General features: G+C 51.5%; 1 protein-coding gene across 1 annotated transcript in view; it reads left to right on the top strand.

Moving 5' to 3' along the window:
• The window catches only part of DDC (dopa decarboxylase), a 76,084-nt gene that overhangs the window by 12,811 nt on the left and 43,145 nt on the right, over positions 1–20,128 (top strand). The window contains exons 2-5 of the mRNA XM_060020097.1: positions 6,622–6,850; positions 8,968–9,081; positions 11,175–11,294; positions 19,513–19,647. Of these exons, the coding sequence (XP_059876080.1) occupies positions 6,650–6,850; positions 8,968–9,081; positions 11,175–11,294; positions 19,513–19,647 (570 nt within the window). The 5' untranslated portion in view covers positions 6,622–6,649. The remainder of the gene's footprint in view (positions 1–6,621; positions 6,851–8,967; positions 9,082–11,174; positions 11,295–19,512; positions 19,648–20,128) is intronic.

Raw genomic sequence — 20,128 nt, 5'->3', positions numbered from 1 at the left:
GCCTCTCCAGCACTTATTACTCGTAATGCTGACCATTTTTTAAATCAGCGAGACAGCCTGTATTTCAATGAGAACACCCCAGTTTAGGTAAAGCAATTGTATGAGTGGAAGAAAGTGGTAAGTGTGCGTGTGCGTGTGCATGCACATGTGTTCTACAAGGTACCGGGCTAACGATTGCAGTGACAAGTGGCAGCACTTTGGCTTAAGGAACAGACTGCTTGGCAGGACACATGAGCTCTGCCTCAGCTCTGCCACCACTGGCTTCGCACCTGGGAAGAGCCTAAACACCTCTTCCTCCTGTAAAATGAGGGTAGTAATAGCACAGACGTAATAACGCATGCAGTGAGTTAAGGTACCCCGTTTGGGTCTCTATTCCTATCTCTCCCTGCCCCACCCTCAGACCCCCACAGGCTGTGTTTCCCCGGCTCCCAGGACACCTGGATCCTGGTAGCCTTTTGCCAACAGGAGGCTCTGGTGGGAGGTTGAGGGGCAGAGGTATCCACCTCCTTTGTGACGCTGGCTGTCTCCTCTGCGGTGCCAGCTCCTTCTGGGCAAGGCTGACCAAGTTGCAGCTTTGCACAAATGACCCGGGTACCCCTGTCCCTAAGGCTCCTAAATACATCGCTGTTAACTAGAGTCTTAAGAGGGACAAAAGGTCTTAGAGGGGTGGGGGTTTTTTTTGTTTGTTTGTTTTTGTTTTGAGGCAAGTTAACAGACTGTTTTTGTTTTGCTTTGTTTTGTTTTTTTGTGGTACGCGGGCTTCTCACTGTTGTGGCCTCTCCCGTTGCAGAGCACAGGCTCCGGATGCAGAGGCTCAGCAGCCATGGCTCACCGGCCCAGCTGCTCCGCGGCATGTGGGATCTTCCCGGACTGGGGCACGAACCCGTGTCCCCTGCATCAGCAGGCCGACTCCCAACCACTGCGCCACCAGGGAAGCCCCAGACTGCCATCCTTATTGTTAGAAAGCTCTCATTGTTAGACCCTTCCTGACCGTCCCTGTTAGAAACGTTTCTCCCATTGGGTTTATTTATGCTCTTTGTGCCCACAGAGAAGATGTTCATCAAGAAACCAGTCGATTCAGGGGAAAATCAGCCAATTTCATTTTGCGCCTGGATTGATACTTACGTGCCTGAGGTTAAAAACAAGAGACAAGGCCTCACAGTCCCAGAGCGAGAAGTGTTTTTTGAAACGTAAATTACAGTTTATTTTTCCTGGAATAGCGTAAAAAGAAAATGTAAACACTTTTCTTTTTATCCAGATAGAGAAGGAAAAGCAGGAAATGTTGAGTGAAGGGCCCAATGTCCCAGGGTTTGAAACAGGAGCAGCGCTTGTCTGTACCGATAGGCAGGACCATGGGCAGGCACAAAGCATCTTGATTCTGGTCCTCTGTGCCCCCAGAGGGGTGGCCTCACTCAGACCCTCATACATGGGGCATGGCTGGCCCTGTGCTGACAGTGCTGATGTGCAGTCACCACACAAGCTCTGCACTGAGGCCATGGGCACCAGTCCCACCACCTCCACTGCCAGGGAAGCATCAGCTAGAGCCTGGGCTGGGTTCTTGCCAAACACCTGTGTCAAAGGTAGGGTTCCAGGGGTCCAGAGAGGGGGATATTTCCATCCAGGACCACAGGGACTGCTGGGGCCAGAGCAGAGGGAAGCCCAGATCCAAGATGAACTTCCGGGGCCAAGACTGGGGAAACCGAGTCAGTTCTGAGCCTGCAGGGTTAGAGGCTCAGCATGAACTGAACACCAGAGGCCCAGGGTGGCGGGGACCGGGTCAGGATTCCCTGAGGAAGGGGCCCATTGTTCTTGAGCCGTGATTGTCCCCTGTGGCTTTTTTGTGGCAGGTATGTGATGGGCTGTTGGCTTAAAGGTAGAGAGTAGGATCTAATATACCATATGTCAGAAACAAAACGTTCCGAGGACAAAAAGGTTTTCCGTTCCTTCTCTGGTTCATGCGCTCATTCATCTGTTCATTCCTCATTCAGCAAACATTCATAGTGCTAACTGTGGCCCAGGGTCTGATTGGTCCCGAGAAAGCAAAATAAAGAGTTGAGGACTCTGCTTGGAGAAGCCAGCACCTAGCAAAGGATGTCAGTGGAATGATAAAGTACAAAAATGAATGACCCCCAGGTCAGCCAGGAGGTCCAAGGGCCTGCAGTGGGGTTCATACCTCCCCGAGCAGGTGGGGTTCACCAGGCGCTTGCGTGTCCCACAGGGGCTGCACGTAAAGTACCGCGGCTGTGGCTGCTGGCGGGGGCTACGATCAGATTATGTCAACAGGCGCCGTTTCAAGGCCTGGAAAGATATCAGTCATAACCTTTATCATCATCTACATCTTTCAGCCAATATTTGCCCAGCCTGGAGGCATGAAATATCAGACAGCTCCAAAATGAACACAAGATTCTCTGTGGCTTTGCACCAAAAGCCTTCTGGAAAGGTCTTTGTGGGAAAGAACTGACAAATAAATGACAGAATGATTCGAAAATAATAATTAGGTCTTATCTTACAATTTGGTAGTATTTCTTTGGGGGGGCAAGTTGGTGTGTCTGTCAGTTTATTTTTTTCACGAGGCAGCCCGTTTTGGCCATCGTACTCTTGCATTCCCATTAGAAGGAAGCAGCTGATACTCCAGGAACCCAAGCAACTTTCTTAATTTTTGCACGGCTCCTCCCCTGAGGCTTCAGCCTGTGCGGTGCAGGTGCTACCCTTTAATAGGGCAAACAGAGGTCGCGCGAATACTTGCTCTAAAAGGCATTTTAAATAGTCATACACAAGGAACAAATCACAAAGAAACAGATCCTGAGATGTGACTGCATGAAAATTAAAATTCTTATAGGTCGAAATAAAATTAAAAGCAAAACTAGGTCAAATAAAGATAAGGAAAATGTCTGCAAAATATATCACACACTTAGGGTGCAAGTATTTATTATATTAGAGCTCTTTCAGTTAAATAAGAAAACATCTAACACCCTAGCAGAAAAGAAGGCAATTAACAAGCAATTCATAAAAAAAGAAATACAAAGAAGTGTGAGAAAACTATTTAACTTCATTAATCAAAGTAAAATGAAATCATGAATGGCTGCCAGACTGGCAAATCTTAATATGTATCTCGAACCCTAGTATAAAACTAGGGTTCTCTCACACTCCCTGTGGAAGAGTAATTTGGTAAAAATATGTTCTGGGGACAAGTTTGGCCATATAATCTTAACACGCTAAAATACATATCTCTATAATAATTTGTTCTAAAGAAATTATAAGATAAATGCTTTTTAAAGAAAATTTTAACACAAAATAAAGTGTGCAAAAATAAAAGTATGAGGTTGTATATTTCAGTACTTTATAGAAAATCTAACAACTAACATGTGTTGAATGCTTATTTTGTGCCTCTACTCCTTAGCCGTTCCCACGTACTTACCTAATTATCACCAAAAAAATTATTTGAGGTAGAACTTTATTACGGTGTTTGTTTTCAGTTGAGGAAAATGAGGTTTTTACTGCAGTGGCATCCCTGTCAGGCTGTGCAGAGCCTTTCAGTTCTTGATCATGAAGGGTTGGCCATTGGGCTACACCAACTCTTCCCACTAACATAGGTGAGAACCGGAAATGATGTAAATGTTCAACAGTAGTGATGCACATCCTGAATATAGCACATTCTCACTGTGAAACACCATGCAATCGGGAAAAATCATGCAACAGAAAAGTGTTTATCAACGTGGGAAACGTACTCGTAATTGCTTTGTGAAAAAAACAAGCTAGCAAAAAGATCTGCCATTTGATGCAATTTTGGTTGAATTTGAATCAAGTCAACTAAAAATACTTCAATTTGAGGTAAGACCCAGTTGCACTCTGTGTGCGACGTTTGACATAATCAGAGTCATTCCAAATGAAAAATTCATTTCGAAGCCTGCAGACCCACGGAATTATAAACCTGAAGCTATATGTATAAAGCTTCATAGCTTTGCATTAAGAGCCTTTGGAAAATCTGGGCGTGACGTTTTGAATGATAAGCTTCCTTGGCCTGCAGTTTATGAAACACAAAGGTGCAATGGAAACTCAAAGACTCACTTTGGTTTTTCTCATGCTGTTATTTTAGCATTTGCTGTTGCTATGATTTTGAATTGTATCCAGTCCCTGTCGCCGGGGCATTCACTACCCCCAAACAATAATATGGAAATGGGGGTTTGGTCCAGTCACTGACCTTGAGGAAACCTGGAACCTTCCGTGGGATGGCTTCCATGCTGTTCATGGAGAACATCTGAACAAAGAACAGTGGAGAGAATTCTGAGAGAGGAGACATACTGTCAAGCTGATTCCCTTTGATGAAGACTTCCTCCTTGGTCAAACCCAGTCAGGCTCCAATGAACCCTCTTCCTGAGTAGGTCCCCACTTCAGTGAGTTGAGCCCAGCTGTAACAGAGAATCATGCGAAGTTGGTTTGTCGAGGAAGCCTCTACCCTTGGGATACAGTCCAGATCACCTTCCTCCACCTGGACACCCAGCCAAGCTGCTCTTAGTAATGTCCCATCTGTTTCCTAACCCTACCTGTCGGCTATACATCCCCACTGGCCCTTGTGATATCGGGAGACAGTCTCCCTCCCCTACTGCGATAGTCTTGAATAAAACCTGTCTTGGAGTGTTTAACATTAAAAGCGTCAAAAAGCAAAGCAAAGCAAAGCAAAGCAAAGCAAAGCAAAGTAGTACAGACAGTGGGAAGCCATGGAAGAAGTATTGGGAACATGATATCAAGATCAGGGTCTATGCTAATGACAGTGGAGGTAGAATCGCCCCCCAGCACTTACTCCCATAGGAAAATCACTCTTGACTTACGAAGTTTTGAGCTATGGGAGGAATTCAGAGATGCGTCCCTGGCTCAGCACACAATTGTCTCCTAAATATAAGAAACAATCTAGAAGGGTGTGTGCCAGAATTTTTTTTTTTTACCTTGCAGTACGCGGGCCTCCCACCGCTGTGGCCCCTGCTGTTGCGGAGCACAGGCTCCGGACGCGCAGGCCCAGCGGCCACGGCCCATGGGCCCAGCCGCTCCGCAGCACGTGGGATCCTCCCGGACTGGGGCACGAACCCATGTCCCCCGCACTGGCAGGCGGACCCCCAACTACTGCGCCACCAGGGAAGCCCGAGTGGTGGAATTCTTGATGAATATTTTTCTGTGTGTTGTCCAAGTTTCCTGTTTTGCAAATACAGTCTATGCTTATCATTCACAGATTTTCTGTATGCAGGTGTCACTCTTTGCTACAATTCATTCATGATCCCCACATCAGTAGTCGTGGTGCTTTCGTGATCATTCATGGGTGATACATTTGAGTTGCCCAAACGCACTTGTTCCCAGCAGAATCTAACAAGGCAATGCTCTGCCTGGTTGTTTCAACAAGCGGGCCTATTTAGTGCCACATTTTTGTGTTATTCTTGGTTATTTGACTATTTTAAATGGCCCCCAAATATAGTGCTGAAGTGCCTTCTAGGGGTCCTACATGCAAGAAGGCTGCGATGTGCCTTAGGGAGAAATCACGTTTGTCTCATAAGCTTCATTCATGAGTCAGAGAGCTGTTGGCCAGGAGTCCGAAGTTCATGAGTCAGTGCATATTAAATAAAGTGTCTTTAACAAGAAACACATAAAAAAGATTATGTATTGATTGATTGACAAAAATGTGACCAGAGGGCTTCCCTGGTGGCGCAGTGGTTGAGAGCCCGCCTGCCGATGCAGGGGACATGGGTTCATGCCCCGGTCCGGGAAGATCCCACATGCCGCGGAGCGGCTGGGCCCGTGAGCCATGGCCGCTGAGCCTGCGCGTCCGGAGCCTGTGCTCCACAACGGGAGAGGCCACAGCGGTGAGAGGCCCGCGTACCGCAAAAAAAAAAAAAAAAAAAAAATGTGACCAGAAACGCACAGGAATGTAACCTTGCATTTCCCCGGGAAAGGGCCAGTGTTTGCTAATTTGTGGAGACTTTATAGAATGTTACTACCACAGGGCACCAGGATCATCTGTACATTGTTATGTGATGAGGCAAGAAAGTGCGAGTTTTGAAAAGCAGGTTGCATGCAGGGGTGCGGCTCCATCTGGTGATGGAGTCAAGATAACGAAAGCAGACTCACTGATGGGGGTTGTGCTGCTCGGGCCCTTGTCTGAGTGCTGTACTCAGGCCATGCGATTGCCTTCATAGCTTCTGGAGAGATCAACACACTGTCATGTGCTCTTCTCAGATAAAGAGAGAGGCTCGGAGAGTCTCTGTCCCACAGCTAGCAGAGAGCAAGGTAGGACTTGGACCGAGGCTTGTTATTAAAGCTGGGAGGGACCATAGACATTCATGTGTGCCCTGGTCCATTTCACGGATGCAGGTAGAAAAAAACGAGACATGGCATTGTCTTCAGCTGAGTAGCTGGCGAATAGCACAATAGGCTCTTTGCTGCCATCTCCAAATCCAGGGTCATTTCCACCCCATCCAGACAAGGAAGGAAAGTGCTGCTGGCTTGGGGTCTGGTGGACTCCAGGGTGTTTGGGTCTCCACCCAGGCAGCCCCAGCTGTCAGCTTGCTTGGAACTGCCCTGCTCCAAGTGAGACCTCATCATGTTTGCAGACTGGTTTCTTTTCTCTTTGTGCAGGTTTTGCCTCTGAGGAAGCCCGGTCACCATGAATGCACATGAGTTCCGCAGGAGAGGGAAGGAGATGGTGGATTACGTGGCTGACTACTTGGAGGGCGTCGAGGGGCGCCAGGTGTACCCCGACGTGGAGCCTGGCTACCTGCGCCCCCTGCTCCCCACTGCTGCCCCCCAGGAGCCAGAAACATTTGAGGACATCATTAAGGACGTCGAGAAGATCATCATGCCAGGGGTAAGCCTGTGTCCAAGATCGGAAAACAGGAGGGCTAGTGCTAACTTAATATTGATACTGACTGGGCGTCAGGCAATTCGTATGAATTATTTCACCTAATCCTCACAACCATTTCCTTGGATAGAAACTTTTTTATTTCTATTTTATAACTGAGGCAACTGAAGCCCAGAGAGGTTGGGTGATCAGCCTAAGGTCACACAGCTAGTAAGTGACAGAGCCAGGATTACAACCCAGATTGTGTGGGCTCCAAAGGCAGTGACTGTGCTTTCCCCCCGGCCCTGCAATTTGTCACCGAACCAACTTGGGTCCGCTCACCCACATGCAGTAAAGCCAATCTACTGACACCAGGTTGTGGTGAAGGAAAGTGCAGTGTTTACTGCAGGTGCCAAGCAAGGAGTCCTGGACAGCTAATGCTCAAAAACCCTGAGCTCCCTGATGGGTTTCAGCAGAGCATTTTTAAGGCCAGGTGAGGGAGGGGAGTCCCCGTTTAAGTCATCAGCTAGTGCACAGTTCTCTGATTGGTTGATGGTGAGGTAATGGGAATTCTCAGGCGCCAGTAGGTCTGGGGGCTATGTGGTCATGGTCATCAGGTAGTTAATTTTTTCCATTTGGTGAGGGTTTTAGCATTGGTAAAATAACTCAGGAAATATGTGCATCAGATGCTGTTATCTGGGTACTTCAGAGAGGAGCCACAGCAGAGGACATGGGGGAGGGGTCTGTCCTGGGAAGGCCCCATGGGGTCCTGCTCTCCTACAAGGTTAGACCCCTACCCTGAGACCCTGGTAGGTGAGAGAGTCGTCACATGACTGTTGAGGAAGTGAACCCCTGGAGGCTGGTTTCAAGTAAGTTAATTGCTCCAAATAAAGCACACTCTTACTATTTTGTGTTCAGCAGAGGGGAGATCACACGTGTGGAAGAAATGTTTCCTTTATTTTACGTGAGAATATGGGCTGCGTGGTGCTGCGTCCTCTTTGAGGCCAGTGTGCCTCGGTGTGGGGTGCGCCAGGGGCCGCAGACAGGAGTGGGGAGGACACAGGACAGTTGTGTCCACAAGAGTCACTTGGAAGGGAGCAGACAGCTCCAGTTCAAAAGAAACTGCACTGCGGCTTCATGCTTGCGTGGTGAGATGTTCCCTGCCCAGGACTCGCCTAAAAGCATGTTCACTGCTGTGGCAGGAGGGCCAGCCCCTCAGCCTTACCCTCTCATCTGCAGTCAGGACCCCGGGGCCTGGGATCTCAGGACCTGGGGCTCAGGGTGCAGAGCCCCTGCCCACGGGGTACTGGGCCTCCGGCCTCAGCTCCCTGATAAGTCCCTCAAGCCCAGCTCCCCTCTCTCGTCCTCCCTGGAGTTCCCGTGACATTTGTGCTTTGAGCGGAGCACAGGATTCCAGTTCTCACCTGCCGGGAGGTTGTCTGTGCAAACACGAGAAGCCGCGCAGCATCAAATCCCTCCCAGGAGTGTGGTTAAATGTCAGGCCCCGGGCTGTCCTGGCTGTTCTGCAGCTGCAAACACCACCGCTAACGTCTTGGACAGCGCATCCACTTCTCACGGGGCTGAGGCTGGGCGTCCGAGGTCAAGGTTCCTGCAGATTCCCCTCCTGGGAGGTCCTCATCCTGGCCTCTCCTCCCTGCGGGGGTGAGGTTAGGGGGGCCCACCCTCACCATCTCATCCTACCCATCACCTCTCAAAGGCCCCAGCCCCGGGCACATCGCACAGGGTTAGGGCTTCAACACAGGAATTTGGGGACACACACTACAGACCGTGACGGGGGCACAGGGAGACTGTGGAACCCGGAAGCTTTGCTCCATTAGCAAGGAAGCGATTGTATGGGAGAGTGAGGGGGCAGCAGTAAGGCGGCTAAAGAAACCTCAAAAATCAGACCTCTTTTGTTCTTTTTGATATAGACTAGTTTTGGGAGTACTTTCAGGAAAAACAATCTCGTAACTGGAAGAGATGGGGCCTCAGGGGCAGACCCCTCACTGGCACGTGCTCCTGGCCAGGATTTAAAGCAGGGTTGTTCTGAGAGACTTGGTTGACCATGGCAAACCCAGCGCCCTGGGTCCCCTGCCCCCGGGGCCGGCCTCCCTGGCCCCGAGTGACCGCCATGTCCCGTACAGGTGACCCACTGGCACAGCCCGTACTTCTTCGCCTACTTCCCCACGGCCAGCTCGTACCCGGCCATGCTCGCGGACATGCTGTGTGGGGCTATCGGCTGCATCGGCTTCTCCTGGGTGAGTGTCGGCGGGGGCGCCCTGGGGGCCCTGCACGGGGACGTGCAGCCAGGACTCCGCCGGTGAGCAGGTGGCGGTGCCCCCGCAGGAGGGAGGTGGACTCAGCCCTGGAGGGGGGGCCTCATGAGGGCATTTGGGGAAAGAGCGGGGGAGTCACGTCCACATGCAATAGCCGGTTCTGCACAGCGGTGTGTTTAGGGGTACCTGGCTTGCATCCAAACCGCAGCCAAGGCCCTGGAGCCTCTGCAGCCCCAGAATGTCTCCCAGGCAGAACAGGGATCTCTGTCCAATCTGCAGTTTGAGAAACACTTCTGCCCTCCTCCCATCCCCTCTGTTCTCGGCCACGCCTGCCGTCCCGAGAGAGACCCCAGCCCAGCATAACGGGAGAGAGTCCTGCCTTCCCAAATGCAGAGCGCTCGGAAGGAGGGCTTCTTGCTGACTGCGCCCAGGACCCCAGGGCTGCCCGCACGCTGGGACTTCTCCCCAGGCCAGCGTCTGCTCTTGGCCCTTTGGGTCCAGAGTGCCTGCCTACTTGCTTGTGCCTTGGAGCTAAGCGGACTCACGACTCCTGCCTGAGGCCTGCAGGAGATGTGGGTTCCTGAACGCACGAGCAGAGCTGTCTGCTGCCCCTGCCACATCCCCCTTGCCCCCAGCTCCCCACTTCCACCCCCCACTGCTCCTCTTTAGCCTGGGGTCTGCAGTTGCTGGGGGGGTGGGCCTCGGCGCCCCAAGGAGCAGGGTCGGAGGGTCACCCCCGGGTCCCGCTGCAGTTCTCGGCGGAGAGCAGCCTGGGGCCGCCCTGTGTGGCCTCGGGGACCTTCCTCTGTCCGGGCTGAGCACACCCTCCCCTCAAGGACATTCCTTACATTAGACACCGCAGCAGATTCCACTCAGCTCTGCCACTCCAGAGCCATCCAAGGGGATGATAGCATCTTTCCAACTATGTCTGTCCTTCCCAAGGACAGTCTGATGGTCTGGGGCCTTGGAGGGCTTCCTTGCTGTCTCTAAGGTGTGCTGGCTGAGCCCCGGGTTCTGCACAGTGAGGAAGGTCCCCATGCCTGGAGCCGGGCTCGGCCGGGATGGAGTGGGACCCTCCGTGTGGGGCTGGCCAGCAGTGCATGGGGAGCTGGAGAGCACTCGAACCACCACAGTGAGACCCACACGGACGGGAGGTCCGTCCACCCTCCGGCAGAGTCTGGGGCCAAGCCGCCCCCCCCAACCCCGAGCGCGGAAGGCAGGACTAGGGGCCTGGGGGGGCTCCCGGGGCTGCACCTCCTCTGCTCAGCCCATCTCACTCCTCCCACTGTGACTGTAGACCAGGGTCCACCAGGGAGGCTTTCTGGCTCCTTCTGTAAACAGGTGGCTGAATGAGCTCCCTGTGTGGGCCCAGTGCGGCTGGGGAGCAGGTCATCGTGACGGTCACTGCCTTCCTGCCCAGGCATTCTCCTCGAGTCACTGTCAAAGAGCATGTTTGACACCTTTTGGGGGCATTTGAACAGCATCTTGGATTGGGAGAGTTTAGTCTGGGTGGGATTCAATGGAAGATTTTCAGCAAGACCTGGGCACTTGCTATGGCCCCAGCCCTTAGAGGTTTCTCTTGGAGAAGCGTGGGGTGACGTCAGAGTCAGAGGTGACGTCAGCAGGGACCCATGCCTACGGGTGAGGCATGTAGAGACAGGCAAACCCCTGCAGGCAGTGACCTTGGACTTCCAGCGGCCGCCCTGGGCCCCGGGGATGGTGGCTCCCTCCATGCCTCCAGGTGCCGGGGTCGGGGGCGGAGCAGAAGGTCACGTGTGCTGCTCTCAGCACCAAGTTCCCCCGCAGTGATCCTCAGTGATGCTTTGGGGTTGCTGTGGGGCAGGAGTCCAGCCTCTGCCACTGCTTCTCTGGGAAATCTGCGATGGGAGAGCCCACCTTCAAAGGGGTTCCCACCCAGGGATAGGCCTTTTGAAAATGTTGAGAACTTTTTGCTAAATCGACCCATCAAAAGGAGGGGAGTAAGGAAGGCTCCCTGTTTGTCACTCCACTGGACACCAAGCTGGCGGGAAGCTGAGGGCGGCCAGCCTATGGCTCACCCCCACCTCCCACCGCAGGCTGCCAGCCCAGCGTGCACAGAGCTGGAAACAGTGATGATGGACTGGCTGGGGAAGATGCTGCAGCTGCCTGCGGTGTTCTTGGCTGGAGAAGCTGGAGAAGGGGGTGGAGTGATCCAGGTAAGGCACAGAGGGCGGGGGTCCCACCTCTGGGGTACGCGGGCTCCCGGAAGGCGGACAGCAGCAGGTGTCCTGTGCTGTCCTGTGTCCTCATGTTTCTTCTGGAGAATAAGCAGGGCTGAGCCTTAGGAAAGCTCTGGATCTGGATCCCCGAGCCAGGCCCCCCTTTAGGGTGGGCAGAGTAGTGGCTATCGCCTGGCTGGTGCATAGCAATAAAAACAACAGTGGAGGGCTTCCCTGATGGCGCAGTGGTTGAGAGCCCGCCTGCCGATGCAGGGGACACGGGTTCGTGCCCCGGTCCGGGAGGATCCCACATGCCGCGGAGCGGCTGGGCCCGTGAGCCATGGCTGCTGAGCCTGCGCGTCCAGAGCCTGTGCTCCGCAACGGGAGAGGCTGCAGCAGTGAGAGGCCCGCGTACCGCAAAAAAACAAACAAACAAACAAACAAAAAACAACAGTGGAGATTTGCGTGGTTCCCCATTGCCTGCCAATGTGCTGGAGCACTTCCCAGGCCTGGACTCAGTTCTCACAATGCTATGATTAGGGGCCATTTTAAGATTCCCATTTTACAGGTGAGGAAACGGAGGCTCAGAGCAGTCAGGGAACTTGCCCATTGGTTCCCAGCTGGTAAGTTCTAGAGCCAGGGTTTGAGCCTACACCAGTGTGACCGCCACTCAGGGCCATCCTCAGTGGCAGAGGCCACTAGAAACGGCTGCACCTATGGGAACCCACCATTCACCTAAAGATGCTGCCTTTTCTATGCGCTGATTTAATTCATTCTTCACCTGACATGTACCTTTGAGCGCAACTACGTGCCAGAGGGCCCATCAGGGGACAGGACACGAACAATGACAGTCACAGTGGAACACCTGCGGCACAAATGCCACTAAGAAAACTTGGAGTTCTTGGCTTTCTTCTTTTCTAGTAGGGAAGAGGGATGCCCCTAAACCCACCGCCCTCCCAGGGAAAGCAACCTTTACTTTGGAGAAGAGGGAATTTCCTTTTTCAGACACTGTCTTCTCTCTAAGAATCTGTCATGGCAGTTGTGATTCTGTCCACTCAACGATGAGAACTGAGGCCCGGATGCCTCAGTGTGAGGTCACCTGCCGGAGTGGCCAAATGTGACAGGATGCGAGCCCCAGCCTCCAGGCCCGAGGCTGCTCAACCGACCAGGGTTTTTAAACTCCCATGTGTTTATTTTCTGACAAACCTATTATCTTACAGTTCTGTAGGTAGGGAGTCTGGGGTGGATCTTACTGGGCTACAATCAGGGTTGACAGCTTGGCGGTTCTGTCCTTGCCTTTTCTAGTTTCTAGACGCTTCCCGCATTCCTGGACCATGGCGCCTCCTCCGTCTTCAGGGTGGCTGTGTTGCATCTCTCTGACCCTTCTTTCATGTCCACCTCTCCCTCTGACCACAGATGAGAAAGGTTCTTCATGTTGCAGGATGCATGAGATTAGATCAGGTCCATGCAGATGATCTAAAATAATCCCCCCTCCCCTCCTGTCAAGGTGCTTAAATTAATCACATTGGCAAGGTCCCTCTTCCTTGTCAGGTAGAGAATCACAGCTTCCAGGATGAAAGCGTGACATCTTTGGGAGGCCTTATTCTCCCAAACACAGGCAGTACGGCTTAGGGTCAGGGAGGGAGTCTTCCTCTACCCTCGCAGATTCAGATTCAACAAGTCTTAGGCGGGCCCAGGAATTAGCATTCTAACCTGCATGTCAGGTGATTCTGATGCAGAGATGCTGACATGCACTTGGATAAATAAGCCTTGGGCTGTGACCCATGGCTGAGTTCTCTGTGACCCACGGCCTATTTACTCTCTCAAAGTAAATCTTTTGTCAGATTTCTTATGTTTATGGTGGGATGCCTGAGGTGATGATGGGTAGGTAGTGAGACACGTCAGCACAGGGCAGGTGTTAGTGGTAGACAGGCTCTTCATAAGGGATATGATATAGGTTGGTTCAGTTGGAGTCCTGGCTAGCATGCTCGGATTCACAAAAGCGACGGTCAGGAGGAGGGTTTTGATGATGAAGGTAGCTGTGTGTCATTCTGGCATGTAGGGATTATGGAATGCTCCCAGGATTAGGATGGTTTCGAAGATGTTTATGATGATGATGTTGGCAGATTCTCTAGGAAAAACAGGGCAAATGGGCCTGCTGCATGGTCCTCGCTGAAGCCGGAGAAGAATTCTCCCTCTGTCAGATCGACTGGGGCCCGGTGGTTTCTGCTCCAGGTGGTGCTGGGAAGATCAGGCACAGATGCTCTTGCGTAATGATTACGCTTGAGAGCGTCACCGACCCGTTTATCAGTAGGACTGGTAAGAGGATAACTGCTGTGTCACCTCATATGAATCAGCCCCACTCTCTCTGTCCCCTCCTACCTCACCTCTTTGGTTACAGCACTTTCCCTCCTACATCAGCGATTCTGAGTGGGGCTGATGAGAATGAAGCATCAGCCATGGGTAAGCAAAGTTTCCCTGCGATGCTGTGAACGGGACTTAGACGTAGCGGCAACGATGATTTTTCTCACAACTGCAAACCTTTCAGCCACCCTGGACAGTTTTCTGCTGGTCAGAGGTGACGCAGCCTGGGCAACCTTGGAAAAACCACACACAAAGATTTGAGTTCTCAGCTGCTTCCAGCTTTAGGGAGGGGACTGCTGTACGTGGCCCCCTTCCACCACCCCCCACCCGCCCCCCATCAGCCAGCTGCATCTCACCTTACAGTGGGGAGGTGTTCCAGTCCCCAGCACATGGGTCCTGATGTTCTGGGGCTCCACTGCCAATGGAGAGCAGAGCCCGGCTGTGGGCAGAACAGAAAGTGGCCATAGTAAGAGCAAGAGAGGGGCTGCGATGGGGTTCTTGGTGTTGAATTCTATTCGACTCAGTTCCGGGCCTGGGGGTGATCTGATAGTTCATGACGACCTGGACCCTTGCAGTAAACTTACTTTTTCTTTGTAATTCCACACATTTTGCCAAGATCTACTTTTTCCATCTGTGCTGTTCATCTTGACCCCAACCCCCAGCATCTGGGAAGCCCTATTAATCCGAGACTCAGCTCTTCCCTCACCTGGGGACATTTTAGTCGTTGCCTCTGGGCCACTTCACTCTGTTTTTCAGGCGCTTCCATTTCCCACGAATTGGGTACCTCTTCCATAATTTCTAACTTTCTTTTGTCATTTTCTTTTTTTTTTTTTTTGGTCATTTTCTCTTATGTGTTTTTTGGGAACTTTCCCACGTTTTTTTCTACATCATCGTCTCCATTTTCCACACTGCCAATTGATTGCCTTCGATGTCAATTTTGGTTCCGTTATTCCACTTAAGAGTATCATCCCCTTTCTAGTTATGAAAACTAGACATCCATTAGAAAAAGGGAAGAGATGCGGAAACATTTAGTGTCATTTTAATACCGATGTGTTTGTGTGTGTGTGTGTACATATATGTGTACATAATATAAACAAAACTGGGATAATGCAACACATCATACAGATTTTCTGTGTGGTGTTTTCCTTACTATTTTATTGTGAGCATTTCCCATTGTTTAAATAGTCTCTGAGAATATTATTATTGCATGATTTGCTATGATGTGTCACAATTTATATAAATAGGAGATGCAGTATATACATTGTGTCACATCTTTCACTCTTGTAAATCATATTTCAAAGGACACCCTTTAGGATGAAGGTTAACAATCTCCTAAGAAGATCCTCAGCTTTCTGCTGGGGCTCCCCTGGTTGAGTCCATATTCACCACACATGCTCCACCAAAAATCAAAACCAAACAAAAAAGTTCTTCTGGGTCACTGGAGATTATAACTAAAATAATTTCACATTCAATTCTTTTCAGCAGCCCAAGCTGATTCCTCTAGGTTGATACTTCTCAAAACTCTTAACAACTACCCTGTCAATCAAGGCGTGTGTATTATAATAATAGCCACTTGGTATTGCACACCCACTCTGAGCTAGCCTGTGTTTTAGTTTTATTTCTTGTGTTTAATGTGCTCATTTTTCAACCTCCAAATATTTATCAGGCTTGATTGGATTATCAACAACCTTTTTCATAGATGAGGAAACCGAGGCCCAGGAACGTCACGCATGGGACCCAAGGGCAGGAGCTATTTAGAGGCAAGGCTGGGGCACCTGTGAGCTGGACCCACGAGTGTTCCACCAGCCTGTCCCTGACCCTTTGCTTGGGTGAGTGTGCAGAGGTGGGCATGCTGCCATGGGCTCCATCTTTAAATTATCTCTTCTTTGAAAGACAATCCCGTTTTCCAGAAACAGCAGAAGCCCCGGCATTTGATTATAGGAATAATTCTGACATCACTCAGCCCAGGATTCAATTGAGTCCCCCTTGGAGCCCACCCACCCAGTATGAGGCAGGAATCCCGCCCTTCCCGCTGACAAGGCTGATTGTCTGTAATTTGCGAGGTCCTGGAGCGCCTGAGCCTGCTGACAGACGGGGGGCCCGGATGCGGGGATGCGGGGGGAGCCCCTCAGAGGCGTAATCACAGCTGCTGGGCGTCGGCACCGTGACGGGCGTCTGCATCAAACGGCAAATCATCCTTTGATCTGGACAAACGGGGCCATGAAAATGGTCTCTTAATTGGGTTTGAAAGCTCTCTTGGAAGAAAAGCCCATTTCCCGCCGTGTATGGGGTGACACTTGAAAACCCAGAAGATGAAAGGACATTTCTGCTCCCAGCATTCACAGCCGAGCGGCCGCGCTCACCGTGTTTCTTTCTGCCTCCTAGCGGCTTTGCCATGGCAACCTTTGTCTGAGGCAGGAAAGCAAAGGTATCATTACTGTCCTCCGAGCAAGACTGCCCCTGCCCCTACCTCGGCCCAGATCTGCTTCCCACAGAGGCCTGGAGACCGGCTCGTTCTCCTGTCCCGGTCTCCAAGCCATGACACTTATGGATGCTGGGCTGACGATTATTTCACTGGGCAATTTTTTGTTTGTTTGTTTCGAGTTTTATTTTCAATTCTTCTTGTCAACACATCTCCTGAATGCTGACTACATTTAGTGAAACTTCCTTTAGAAGTGTGTAATGACCCTTTCAGCTATAACTATCCCTCTTAATATTTTTTTTAATATTTTTTAATTCCACATATATGTGATACCATGTGGTATTTGTTTTGCTCTGTCTAGCTTATTTCACTTAGCACAATGCCCTCTAGGTTTATCCATGTTCCAGGTTTATCCATGACAAGGTTTCCCCTTTTTTTGTTAAGGCTGAAAAATATATATTAATATATGTATATATATAAAAAATCACATTTTCTTTACTTTTCTTAAAATTCTTAATTTATTTATTTGCGGTACGCGGGCCTCTCACTGCTGTGGCCTCTCCCACTGTGGAGCACAGGCGCCGGACACGCAGGCCCAGCGACCACGGCTCACGGGCCCAGCCGCTTCGTGGCATGTGGGATCCTCCTGGACCGGGGCACGAACCCGTGTCCCCTGCATCGGCAGGCGGACTCTCAACCACTGCGCCACCAGGGAAGCCCATGGGTCATCTTTACTATCATTACTCTGAATTCTTTTTCAGGTGGATTGCCTATTTCCTCTTCATTTTTTTGGTCTTGTAGGTTTTTACCTTGCTCCTTCATCTGTGACATATTTTTTTGCTGTCTCATTTTTTTTTCCTTTTTTTTTTATGAGTGGGGATGTGTTCCTGTCTTACTGGTTGTTTGGCCTGAGGCTTCCAACACTGAAGTTTGTAGGCTGTTGGGTGGAGCTGTGTCTTGGTGCTGAGAGGAGGACCTCCTGGAGACCTCACTCTGATGAATATTTCCTGGGGTCTGACGTTCCCTTTTAGTCCAGTGGCTTGGACTCGGAGCTCCCACCGCAGGAGCTTCAGCCCGACCCCTGGCTTGTGAACCAAGGTCCCACAAGCTGTGTAAGGGTGGCCAAAAAAAAAAGAGAGAGAGAGGAGAACGATAACAAAGTAAAAAATAAAATTAGACTAGGAAACTAACAGGTATGTTAGAAAAAATTAAAAATATAGATGAAACAACTGAAGCTAAAACAGAAGCACAATAGTAAAAAAGAGGAGAATAAAAGGTGGAAAAGGCCTTGGCTGTGGAGGGCGGGGCCAAAGCAAGGGCGAGGTTTGGGCAGTGGGCGGGGCCTATGCTTAGGACCCACAGGGCTGGAAAAGGCCGGGGGGATGGGGGCTTAGGCTCAACGGAACAGAAGGGGCTCAGACGTGCCTCCAGCCTCTGTCCTCAGAGGGCGGGGGACCCCACCTGGGAGCCCAGCAGGCTTCCTGGGTTCGAGTGGACGTGGCAATCACCCTCCACTCCTCTTCTGCTCCTCCGGTCCTGGAGGGCCCCTCCCACCTGCCTCTCCTGATCTTCCTGGCCTCCCTCCTATGCCTCCAGGACCCACATGGCCTGGAGGGGGCTTTGGAGGGCGGGGCAGCAGCCTGGGAGCTCAGCAGGCTCCCTGAGTCCGAGTGGGCGGGGCGAACGCCCTCCGCTCCTCTCCTGGTGGGCCCCTCCCGCCTGCCTCTCCTGTTCTCTCTGGCCTCCCTCCTACGTCCCCAGGACCAACCCAGCCCGGAGGGGACCTCTGAGGGCGTAGGACCTGGTCCGAGAGCCAGGCAGACTTCCCCGACCGATTGGGCAGGGAAAAAGTTGGGTGCACTCCCCCCTGACCTGAGCCCCCGCAAGGGTCCCTCTGGGCATGGGAACCCGTCCCCCCCTCAGCCACCCCTCAGGGGCACTGGTCCTGTCCAGCCTCCACTTCTCCTCCCCCCTCAGTCCCCCCACGTGCTACTGGTTCCCTTGGGGGTTCTGCCCATCTCCATGGGCGTCGGGGTCCCCCACCAGCATCCAGCAGCCACCCTAGTTGTGGGGAGACGTGAACTCTGCGTCTTCCCACACCACCATCTTGTCTCCGCCCCCCTCCCCTAAAATCTTATAAACCTTCTCATAGTCAACAAAACTCTACCTTTTAAATTTTTTCTTTCTAATGGTAATACTGTTCAGCTCCTGGTTTCTTCCAGGATTTACTAAGATTCCGTGATCAAGAGCAGGGGGAACAGGAAAGTTGATTATAAATGTGGGGAGGTTCCCACCAGGCAGATGTGGGCTCGCTCCTAGCCATGCCGCTCCCCAGCTGCTGATCTGGGGCAAGTTACCCTCTCTGAGCTTAGTTTCCCACCCTAAGGTGATAAACTTTAGAAGTGGGATTATTTTGCAAATTAGCTGGGCTAACACGATGGGTGTTGAATCCATATTCTCTTTCACCTCCCCCCACCCTCAGAAGAGTGAATTTTGCATCCTTCTTGACTACTTCGCCAAAATAAGTTGTCGACATTCGTTGTGTTAGCTTGCTAAGGCTACCACAACAAACAACCACAGACGGGGCAGCTTAAACAACAGACATTGATTGTCTCACAGTCCGGAGGCTGGACGTCTGAGGTCGAGGTGGCAACAGGGCTGATTTCCCAGAGGCCTCTGCCCTTGGCTGGCAGGCGGGCATCTCCACCCTGTGTCCTCATGTGGCCTCTCCTGCGTGCGTGCGTGCGTGTGTGTGCGTGTGTGTGTGTGTGTGTGTGCACATCCTCAGCTCCTCTTCTTACAAGGACATCAGCCAGGCTGGATCAGGGACCCTCTAACTTAGTGACCCCTTTACAGGTCTTGTCTCCAAATATGGTCATGTCCTGAGGTACTAGGAGTTAGGGCTTCAACGTATGAAATTTTGGGGGACACACTTCAACCTGTACCATCAGTGACTGAGGAAAATCCTGCAAGGCAATTTTTGAGTCTCAAAGAAGAGGAATCCCATTTATAGAAACATACAGATTTATCTGTCCACGTTGCGGTGCACACAGAGCTGGGTTGAGAGCTGTGCCCTGGGCCCCATCTTCTCCTCTTCCCCGGGAAATGGGCCAGCACCTCCTGGGTAGACCAGGAGGCGTCCGTGGGAAAGTGCCTGTGAAGTGGGCCCGGTGATGCCTGGTACGCGCTGAGTGCTCAGACATGTGGGAGGTTATCTTATGAAAAACAGACAGAGCAACGTTGAATCGATAATAAGAGCTGCAGTGGCAGTCACAGGTGTGCAGCCTTTTCCCGCTGAAAGGAGAGTGAACTTGGCAATTTGAGATGCATCTTTTAAGAAAATATGGGGACCCCAAATTGCGTCTCCCAAGTTTAAGATGATTCCCTGGCTGTACTTGGAAGCCCATTTCGACCTTTTCTTTGATTTAGGGAAGTGCCAGTGAAGCCACCTTGGTGGCCCTGCTGGCCGCTCGGACCAAAGCGACACGACGCCTGCAGGCTGCCTCCCCGGGGCTGACACAGGCCACCATCATGGAGAAGCTGGTGGCCTACGCATCTGACCAGGTGGGTGTGGCTGCCCGGAGCCCCATGGGACCTCACAAGGCAGAATGATTGGTGTGGTAGCGAGTCAAAACCCAACCAAGCTGTGCAGCATCATTTCCAATCCAGGAACAGCTCCCCAGGGAGACCTATGCTGAAGACAAGGTGTGGGCTGCAGGTGGGAACTTAGTAGATCAAGTTGAAAAGAAAATAAATGGACCATGAGGTCACCGTGACCCCACTTGCACCTGCTCGTGTTGAGGTCATCTGGTGCCTTCAGAGCGGGGCTGTGGAGACTCATGTGGGACGTGGGCTCAGAGACCTGGGCTCGCATCCCAGCTCTGCTGTTTCAAATTCTGTGACCTCAGGCTCATCACGCCAATTCTCTGAGCCATTATTTTTAACTATCAAACAGGGCCCAAAACGCCTGTCCCCTGATAATGCTGCTCTACCAGCTGGTGGCTAAACTAAGATGAAGGACACAGCGGTGCTTTGTAAGGTTTCG

This window comes from Delphinus delphis, chromosome 9 (genome assembly GCF_949987515.2).
Source record: "Delphinus delphis chromosome 9, mDelDel1.2, whole genome shotgun sequence".
Taxonomy (NCBI): Eukaryota; Metazoa; Chordata; class Mammalia; order Artiodactyla; family Delphinidae; genus Delphinus; species Delphinus delphis.
The sequence above is the reverse complement of the archived record's forward strand: the minus strand, read 5'-3'. Positions and strand labels throughout refer to the sequence as shown.